This window comes from Marmota flaviventris, chromosome 17 (assembly GCF_047511675.1).
Source record: "Marmota flaviventris isolate mMarFla1 chromosome 17, mMarFla1.hap1, whole genome shotgun sequence".
Taxonomy (NCBI): Eukaryota; Metazoa; Chordata; class Mammalia; order Rodentia; family Sciuridae; genus Marmota; species Marmota flaviventris.
This window is the reverse complement of record NC_092514.1, coordinates 55,981,571-55,991,535: the sequence shown is the minus strand read 5'-3', so window position 1 is coordinate 55,991,535 and position 9,965 is coordinate 55,981,571. Positions and strand designations below refer to the sequence as shown.

The 9,965-nt window shown below is 56.5% G+C and overlaps 1 protein-coding gene across 1 annotated transcript; it reads right to left on the bottom strand.

Moving 5' to 3' along the window:
• Nucleotides 1-842: 842 nt before the first annotated feature.
• On the bottom strand, nucleotides 843-9,383 carry Ppp1r1b (protein phosphatase 1 regulatory inhibitor subunit 1B). The gene is made up of 7 exons (XM_027923137.2): nucleotides 9,228-9,383; nucleotides 7,557-7,617; nucleotides 7,237-7,259; nucleotides 6,758-6,833; nucleotides 3,343-3,543; nucleotides 1,617-1,736; nucleotides 843-1,528 (listed from the first exon to the last, which is right to left on the bottom strand). The coding sequence occupies exons 1-7, from the start codon at nucleotides 9,306-9,308 to the stop codon at nucleotides 1,479-1,481; spliced, it is 612 nt and encodes a 203-aa protein (XP_027778938.2). The 5' UTR covers nucleotides 9,309-9,383; the 3' UTR covers nucleotides 843-1,478.
• Between the last annotated feature and the right edge of the window lie 582 nt (nucleotides 9,384-9,965).

The following is a 9,965-nucleotide window of genomic DNA, read 5'->3' as shown; positions in this document are numbered from 1 at the left end:
TTCGACTGCAGCCCCTCCCCCAGCCCCGCCCCCAGCCCACGCCCCCAGGGAGAAGGGCTCGAAGTAAAGTTGCAGTGTGTTAGGTTTAAAGAGGGTCTTCCAGCCAGGCGCGGTGACCCACACCTGTAATCCCAGCGACCCTGGAGGCCGAGGCAGAATGACTGCACATTTGAAACCAGCCAGGGCAACTTAGATCGTGCCTCAAAATAAAACAAAAAGGGCTGAGGTTATAGCTGTGTTAGAGCATCCATGGGTTCAATCCCCAGAACCAAAAAATAAAATAAAAAGGACTGGGAATGTAAAATCCTCTCTCCCGACAGCCCCCGCCCCAGTAAATGCCCAGTACCGGGGGTGGGGGGCGGTGAGAAGCCTCCCTAAGGCTGGGAGAATGGGAAATAGCATGGGTATTGGACCACACAGGTCTGGCATTGTGGAACTGCCTGCGGGGAGATCTGTGAGAATGAAGAGCCAGTCCCTTGGAGAAAGCCACAGTTACTCTTGATGGACTTCTATTCTCCACCACCCCACCTTTCAGCCATCATAGCAGTAGTCAGAACTTCTGTGGGCCCTCCTGAGTGTCTCAGCCTGTTATCTCCAGAAAAACTCCCAGAGGACTGGACACTAGGGTGAAGGTCCTGACCCTTGGATGACTACCAACCTTCTATATCAGAACACTCCATTACTTCCCTTCTTCTCCTCCCTCCCCTGAAAGAGGAGTCTCAGCACAGTTATTTACAAAGATTTATTACAGCATGGGGGAGTTTCAGGTCTAGAGTCAGGGAAGAAGGAGAAGGGGACAGAACAGCTGGAGGACAAGGAAATCCTGGCGCCCCCCCCCAACGTGTGCCCCTTCTAAGGACATATACTAGGTGGCATTCCTGGCATCAAAGCACAAACAAAATGCAACAAAGCAGCCTCTGCCAGTCCATCTTCCAGGCACCCAGGAGGAGCAGGGGTGATAAAGGGAAGAGTTCCAAAATGTGGAGGCTGTGGAGAAAAAGTCTTGTCCTGGGTCCTGGTAGAAGCCAGTGAAAGGGGTAGTGACTTGGAGTTTTCCAAAGAAGAGGGGATGGAGAAAGATCTAAGGGCACCTGCAGGTTCTCAGTACCTCCTTTCCCCAGATCTTAGGGTCCTGCCCTGTGGGTCTCCTGTGCCCAGGGGAGAGGATCTGAGGAGTGGAATTATAAAGGGGCAATCCTTGTTTTGGGTTTCTGATTTTTCCAGCGTGGGCTTGCTCATATCCCACCTCCCACTGGGTGAATGGAGGAACAACTGGCAGGGATAGGCATCAGAGACTCTGGGCATCAGCCAAGGGCGGGCAAACAAGCAAACACAGACCAGCCTTAGTCTTCTAGAACTTAGAAGCTGCAGCCCTAGCAGGTGAGGGGAAGGGTTCAAAACAGGATGAGGGCAGAGTGGGCTTCTAGGGAACAGCGGTGCCCCCTCCACTTCCTCTGGGGAGAGGCATGATTGGGAACTTAAGTGCCAGGCTCAGGAGGGCTTGGGCGCTGAGGCTCCTCCCCTGGCTCTGCAAAGCAAATAGAGAGGAAGTCAGGGCCTGGACCTACCCCCCAAGTTTCCCACTCCAACTCTTCGTCCCAGGCTCAAAACCTTACCATTTAGTGCTGCGTCTTCCAGTTGGTTCTCAGAGGTTCCATCTCTCTGAGGCTCATCCAGAGGGGGCGGACGTTCCCAGGGCCCCTCCAGACCCTGGCCATAGCTTATCTTCTGCCCAGCTAGGGATGGAAGACAGGGAATCAAAACACAAGCTTTGATGGGCTGGAGGTCTAACTCCGTGGTAGAGCACATGCCTAGCACATGTGAGACCCTGGGTTCCATTCCCTCACCGCAAACTAACCAATGCAGGCTTTGAGTGTCTGTCTGGATGTCCTGGAGAAAGAGCTACTCTGATGACTGAGGCCAAGCTTTCTGAGTCACCATAGCATAGTGGAGAGAGCACTGGACTAGAACAACTCTTCCAATGACTCAACATATGGTTTAGATACTCAGCCCATACCTTGCTGAAGGAGATGTTGTGGATGAGTGACATTATGTAGATTACCTCAAATAAGATTATGAGAAAATGCCTGGAGAGCCCAGTGCCAGCATTCAGGAGTGCTGGGGGTTAATGTTGCTCCTTGGTAGTCTTGTCATGTGACCCGGTGCCCTCCTGCTTGTCCTGGGAGACTTGACCCCTCTCCCTGTGTCCTGCGAGACGGGTTCCCTCTCCCTGCTCTCGGGGTCTCAGTTGGAGCTGAGTTAACAATACCAGTCCTCTGGTCCCCTCAATGTCAGAGATGCAGACAGGTGACCCAAGCTATCTTGTTTGGATTTAAGGGTTAAATACTTCAAGCAGGGATAGTCCGCTGTTTGTCATTCCCATAAATAATGATACCACAAAGTTTAGGGTGCAGTAGGAGGGATAGATGTGGATAGATAGCTGTAGATAGATGTGGCACAGCCTTCCATGGCCAGACTGGAAGAAATAACTGTGGGAGGGGTGAGATCTTTCTTCCCAGAATTCTGTGGGTTTTAGGATGGTCCATGGAGATTTTTGGACCTGGAACCTCTGCCTTCAGGCCCCTTCTATGGAGGTTTTAAGCTTCTCTCTTTTCCCCCAGGCAGCTGAGGTCAGAGGTGCAGAGGACCAAATTGGTTCTTAAATCTAGATTCTCCATCTGGACACTAGAGGGCACCCTCCATCCCCCTAGGAAGGAAAAGGAAGAAACAGTCATTGGGTCCTGGAGAGGACAAATCAGCCAGCCCCCTGCATCCCAGCAGAGACCACATCCCAGATTCAGAAATACAGGCACAGGGGAAATTGGGCTCTCTCAGTCCACTATCCCTGAATCTCCTCACACCCTCTCATTGCTCTTGTGTGGAAAGTCCTTTTTTAGTTCTTTTTTTTTTTTAGTTGTAGTTGGACACAATACCTTTATTTATTTATTTGTTTGTTTATTTATTTATTTATTTTATATGGTGCCGAGGATCGAACCCAGGGCCTTGCACATGCTAGGTGAGCGCTCTACCGCTGAGCCACAACCCCAGTCCCCCTTTTTTACTTCTAACCTCAAGCCCTCATGTGGTCTTGCCTTAATTCTTAGGGAAGAGAGGAATCATTAAGGAAAATCTGATTGTGAGAGGAAAAAGCCAAGACTGGAGGAAGCCAACATCATAGGTGAAGTTAAGGATTCTGTGGGGCGGGAGGAGGGGAGGACCCGTGGTGTCATTGCCATGTACCTGTATGAAACTGTACTGGAAGGGGTGTTCCAAGATCCTCCAGGAGCACCCACGCCTAATGCATGGTGGTGGAACCCATGCCTCACAGTCCCTTCAGCTTACCAGACCCCCTGATGCTCTTCAGGACTTCAGCCTGGCTGTCTTCTTCTTCCTCCTCGTCCTCATCCTCCTCCTCATCCTCATCCTCCTCTCTTGGGTAACCCAGCTCCCGCAGCTCTCCCAGCTCATCCTCCTCCTCCGAGGCCTGGTTCTCACTCAAGTTGCTGATGGTCTGCAGGTGGGACTCAGCAATGCGCTGCACGGCTGGCACAGAGAGGACCCCGGAAGGCGAGGGTCAGTCAGGCCCAAGATACAGCCCCCAGAGCTCCTCCCCATGAGTCTGGGATAGGGGTAACTTTCTCAGGAGACACAGTTCAAGGGCCAAAGGCTACAGGCCAGCCTGCTGGAGGCCAGACCAAGGCAGAAGCAGCAGGGGGTAAATCTGATCACGTTTGGTTCTTAAGTTGTCCCAAGATATTGGCCCCCTCAGAGACTGGCACCACAGAGCAGTTCCACACCACAGGGTGCCAGGCTGGGCAAGACCAGACCCAACAGGCACAGCAGCAGCTAACCATGCCCTGGCTGGGGAGCTGACCTTGCCAACCAGCCAGTCCTGGAGACAGTATCCACCAGGCAGAAGCTGCTGTCTGTGGGCTAGGGCTTTGCTCCTTTCCATTTCTGGGGGAGAAACTTGCCTGCTTAGGGCTCATGGCTCACCCCAGTCCTCATGCAATACCCCACCACCACCAAACCACCGTCTTAGATGCCAATCCACACATCCCTGCCCCAGGCTCCAAGAGTAGGAATAATTGATTCTGGATTGAAGATACAATAGTCTGCAGCCAATGAAGTCCATGCCTGGGGAAGTGCCCTGTTCAGATGCAGCCCCCACAATCTTGACCCACATCCCCAAGCTCCCAGCTCCCTCTGCGGTGACCTAGAAAGCAGCAAACACACCCCACCGCCACCAAGACCTGCTTGGATAGGGCCTAGGAAGGGAACAGTGTGGGTGGCTGGAGGAAAGTTTCACAAAGATGGAAAGGAACAGGGGGCTGGGAGAAAAGGGCCACGCTGAGGGTTCTGGGGCGTGACAGGGCTGAGGAAACATCGTGAGCTGAGACTGAGCAGAGTCGGCAGGGGGTCAAAGGCTGGTAGATTTTAAAGCACATGGAACATTCAGTTCATGGCCCCCAGGCCAGACACTGCCCAGCAGGGCAGAGTTGAGCAGCTCCTTGGTCTGCCCACCACCCTCCCCTCAGAAAGTCCAGGGGGTAGATCCTGGCTGGAAACCTCCGGTGCAGTGAGCAAGGCCCAGTGCTCCTGCCAGCTCAGGGACAGGCACAGAGGGTGCATTGTGTGTGCCTACTGCCCCGCCCTGCCCCCAGCAGCCAGCCCAGTGCCTCCCGCTGACTCTGGGCAAGTTCCCCAGGCAATAAAAGTGCAATAAATCATAAACTGCCCTGCCCTGGCCTTGAGCACTCAGCAAAGCTACACCTTGAACCAAGTGTGAGAGCTCTGGCCTTGGAGCATCCCACCCCCAGCCAAGACAGTGTTGCCCACCCGCCCCTAAGGCCTTTGAATCCTTCCCTACAAACCCCCACGCCTGCCAGGCCCTTTCCCTGGCCCAGAAAGGAGCAGGATCCTACCAAACAGTGCCCTCTAGGGGGGGCCCCTGAGGGAGAAGAGAGAGAAGGTGGCAGCTGGGGCAGCTTCCTTTCCCCTCCCCAGCCGGGGGAGGAGACTCCAGTTCGTGAGCTGCAGCGACAATAGGTGTGTGCAGCACCTGCCCTGGCTCCCGTGGCCTCCCTCGTGCCTCACCTCGCCTGCCTCCCTCGTCCTCCCTCGTCCTTGTGCCTGCTTCCCCTAGCTTCCCCACGCTGCCTCCTCCAGCTTCTTCACTTCTGGGACCCTGAACTGCCCCCACCCAGCAAGTCTCCCTTTTTTATCTGCAAGAACCCAACATGGTCCCCAGAATGCCCACCTCGCTCCTGACCCCTTTTCCACCTCCCTGCCTCTCCCCACCTAGACTCTTCAAGATGTGACCCAAAGGGGAATGTAGATGGAGACAAATTCTTGGCCACTGCCAGGTGCATGGGAAGCACCCTGGCCCCAGTCTCCTCACCCCATGTCCCCACGCTCACCGTTAGGCCCCAGGCTGGGATGTAGATGGGCAATAGAGTGTGTTTAGCATGCACAAGGCCCTGGGTTCAATCCCCAGCACACCTCCCACCAAAAAGAATCCAGGGAACAGTCCCCCCTCACCCCATCACTTCCAGGAGGAGGCAGATTATTATGTTCTTTCCTGCAAAGATGCGACCTCTCCCTCATGTCTGCTTTGTGACCCTACAGGTAGAGAAGTCCTTCCATACCTGCTGTGTCCCTTCATCTTCCTGTCCTGGAGGAAAAGAAAGAACCCCTGCCCTTCTCCTCTACTCCCAGCGCTGGCCCAGACAGGCTGGCAGGTGCACCTGTTGATCTTGGCTAGTGCCAGGGAACAGTTTAAACCCACCCAAGGGAGCTCTCAACACACCCTTCTGGTCTCCCTCCCCCTCTTCAGGGGAGGAGGGGGCTGGCCAGGCAGGAAGAGACTCAGGCTGGAGTAGAGGTGGAGATGGGTAGGTGCATGGCACTTAGCTAGGAAGAGGCCCTTTGCATACCAGATCTGCACCCCTTCTCCCTCAGGTGCATCTCCCACAGTCCCTGGACAGAAGCCAAGTCTCCATCTGGCCCTAAGGCTCCTCTGGGATGTCCACCTCCCGCCCTTTGCAACTTTCTTCCCTTTTGCCTGCCTTGCTGCCTGTTGGATTCTACCTCCTTCCAATCCTGGGCCACACACCCTCCCCTCTTCGAACTCTCGCTGACCTTGGAGGCAAAGGGCCCAGGATGGCGGGAACCAAATCTCATTTTTTCCCAGTGCTAGGGATGTAACCCAAGGCCTCTGCATGCTGAGCACACACTCTACCACTGAGCCACATCCCAGCCCCCAGATCTTACTCATTTTGCCCAGTACCCACCAGCAAGGCCTAACACACAGTAGGGGTTCAGTATATGCTAAAGGAATGACTTGCCTGTTAATACAGAAAGGAAAAGCAGAAATGGGGCAAATCTTGGATGCAGATCTGTTCAAATGAGAGGTGAAGGGGAGGGGAAAACAGGGGGACCCATGGGAGAAGGTGCCTTTTGATGGGCTTGCACAGTGGAGATGCAGACTGAGTCTCTTTCACCCACTTGTCACTTCGGATGTGTCTTTTCTTTTGACCCCCTACAAACTGTTTTAAGGGCCACAGCTGCCCTTTCCAGTCTTTGGGCACCTTGTGTTTTGCAAGAAAGAGCTGGTCTCCAAGTTGGGTTGTGATGCAGGAAGCAATCACTTCTGCTTGACAAGAGCTGACATTTCACCCCCCTCCCCCAGTGTCAGCCCAGTTCCAGGGCTCAAGGAACAGCCAGGCAGACAGGACAGACAGGTGGGATATAGTACCTTTCAGCGAGGGGGGTGTATAGGCACAGGGATTGGGTCTCTTTGACTTGAGGTGGTGCCCCTCTCCTGAGGCTCTCTGCAAGGGAAGAGCCAGGTTAAATGGACTCCTCAGAGGCTCCTTCCCCTCACCCTCTCTCCACTTCATCCTATGTTGGCAACCCTGGCAGACTGGTCTAGGCTTTGCCACTGAATTCTGCACTGAGGCAGATCCCTGACCTCACTGCTGCTTTGGGATGGGGGCTCCCAGAAGCTGCGGCTTGGCTTAGGACCCCAGGTCCTGGGCATCCTACTGTCAGTCTGAGCAGAGGAGGATCTGTTGGGGCGCCCTGGCACCAGAACCTCTCAGAGGAGGTACCCATTGACATGCTGATGTCTCTCCAGGGTGGCACCCTCTGTTAGTTGGCTGGCAATGCAGGCACAGGTCGACTCCACCCCAAAAGGCCCAGGCATCCTCCTTCCAGCTGCCCCAGGAAACTCACCTGGTGGGGGGAGGCCTCCTCCTCTGAGGGAGCCATCAAAGGGACCAGCATCAACAGAGGATCCAGAGAAGGGGAGAGGGAGAGAGAAAGAATCCCAGTTACTTTTCACAAAGTCTCAGTCTCTGGGGACAGGGAGGTGTGTCCTCCCTCCTGGTGTTGGGAGGTGCCCTGCTAACGCATGAACAGCGGAGCTGGGCTCCCAGACCTTATCTACTCCCCAGTCTTTGCTGTCTCCTATTCCTGGGACTTTGGCAGGGCCCTCAGGAAGGCATCAGAGTTAGGGTGGGGTCTGGGATGGGGAGGGAAAGAAGGGGCCCTACCTGGTGAGGAGTGCTCTGAGAGCCGGAACAGCATGGCAGGGGTTGGTCTCCTGCGCCGGATCTAAGGAGATGGAAAAAGGAGGGGCAGGATAGACACCTGCAGGATAAACACCCTAGGTCCCACTCCACCCCCACGCCCAGGCCACAGGGAAAATGCTTTGGAGATCCCAGGGAGCCTTTGAATCAAAGGCGGTTTGAGCTAAAAGGAACTCTGTAGCTCACTCAACCCTTTCATTTTGCACAGATGAAAACTCTGAGGTTCAGAGAGGTTCAGCCATGTGCTCAAGGTCACACAGCACATAAAGTCCAAAGGACTAGAAAAAACCTAGTCTCTGACTCTTAGCCCAGGCCGGTTCCATTCATGTCTACTCCAGAGCTAACACCTCCCTTTTTATCTTCTCTCACTGAGGCCCTTCCTCTCTCCAGTTTCTGAAGACCTTGGGCGCTGTGGTTTAGTCTGTGGTCTGTGGTTCCTGATGCCTGGGATGGGCCCTCTGGAGGAGATGCCCATGGGTCATGGCACCCACATGGCCCTGCCCACCTAAGAACAGATCAAGGGCTCCAAAGAAACTGAATCCAGCTACAGAGGGAGACTAAGCCAGGGCACTGCGGACCCCTCGGCCTCACACTGAGGCTCAGGTGTGGGTCTGAGTCCCAGATGCCCAGAGGCCTGGGGATATCTCTGGAGGCAGGGAGAGCTCTGGCCCTCTCTGGCAATCTTTCTCAGGCTGTAGAGTTCACCCAATCACTGTGAGAAATGAGAAGTTGCCCTCCTTGCTGCAGGAGCCAGGCTGTATCATGAGAGTGGGGGAATGAGCACTCCCAGCAACTGCCCCCCCCCCCACTAGCTTGGCAATCAGACCAACTGTCAGTTAATTAGGTCCCTTTTGAGCTCCAGGGAAATGCACAAAGAGAACCAGGTGAGTCAAGCTGAAACTGTCACTTTCCCATGCCAAGCTTCCAACACTGCCCTCCAGACCCCAACCCCCAGTATCCCGCAGAATGACTTGGCCCCTTCTCACTGCTCTGCTGGAAACCAGTGGCATCTCATCAACAAGTGTCCCCTGCTGGGCTGTGGGCTCAGACCTCTGCCTCAACCCCCCCCCCCACACACACACACACATTTGGAGACCTCCCAGCCCCCATGAGGGAATAACTGGTCACCTCTCCCACCTTGAGGTTAGGGCTCCAGGACCCCACAACAGAAAGAGGTCAGAACAAGGTGCTAGTCACTCCAGGTCAGACATGCAGGGTGCGACTGGAGGCCAGCAGGGCAGTGGGGAACCAGGGTGACAGGCTCAGACTCCTGGGCCGTGTGATAGGGTCAATGTGTGATGTACCAGTTTTCTCACATGTGACCAGCTCTGGAGCTGGAACCGGGACAAGTGGTCCGGGTGGTAACCTAGGGAAAGGAACTAGCCCAGGGCAAGTGTGCAGGGCGGAAAGGACAGTCTCCCAGGAACCAGCCTGTCCCGAAGCTCAGAATTCTCAGGCCCGGGATCGGCGGCCGGGAAAAAGTTGCCGAGTCTCCAGCCAACTTCACGCGCTGCCCGGCGCCCCCGCCTTGGCCGAGGCCACGTGCCCTCCTGGCACCCCATCCCCGGACGGGTGGGCTCAGCAGCTCCGGGGAGTGCGCTGGGAGCGCTGCGGGGCGGAGCGCGGCCCCCTTACCATCTCCACCTGGCGGGGGTCGAGTTGGCTCGGGGGTGCGGGCACCGAGAACTGGATCTTCTTGTGGTCCTTGGGGTCCATGGCGGGTGCCTCGGGATCTCGGGCTGCGTCCCTGCTCGGCTCCCCTGTGCTGCTCGGGCCGTGGCACTGCCAGCGAGTGCGTGCGGCGAGAAGAAGGAGGAGGAGGAGGAGGAAAAGGAGGAGGAGGAGGAGGAGGAGGAGGCGGCGGCTCCGGCACAGATAAAAATACCGCGCCGAGCGAGGGGAGGGCGTGCAAGCGCCTGGAGGGCTCGGCCGCCGGGCTCGCCTCCCGCGCCGGGCTCGGCGCGCCCCCCACTCCCGGGCCCGCCGCGCTCCTGCTCCGGGTCTCCGCCCAGGTCCCCGCGCGCCCCAGCGGGCTGCCCGGCTCCCGCGCCCCGGGCTCTGCCTCCTTCCTCCGGCTCCCGGGGTCGCTGCCTGCCCGCGGGTCTTTTCTCAGCGAATCCTGACCTGCCTCTGCCTCCCTCCCGTGCCTCTCTTCGCCTCCGGGTCTCTCGTTCTCTGTGGGGCTCCCTCCTCTGGTGCCAAATCTGGGGTCCCTGCCCGTCCCCTCAGCCTGGGACTGGCGCGGGGCGCTGGGAGGGAGGGCCTAGGAGAAAGTAGCCAATGAGCATCGAGAACCGTGCTCCCCTGGGGCTGGGAGGAGGTGTGGAGCGCGGCCCGGCCGGGAGCGGGGAGCGGCCGAGGGCCCCCTGCCGA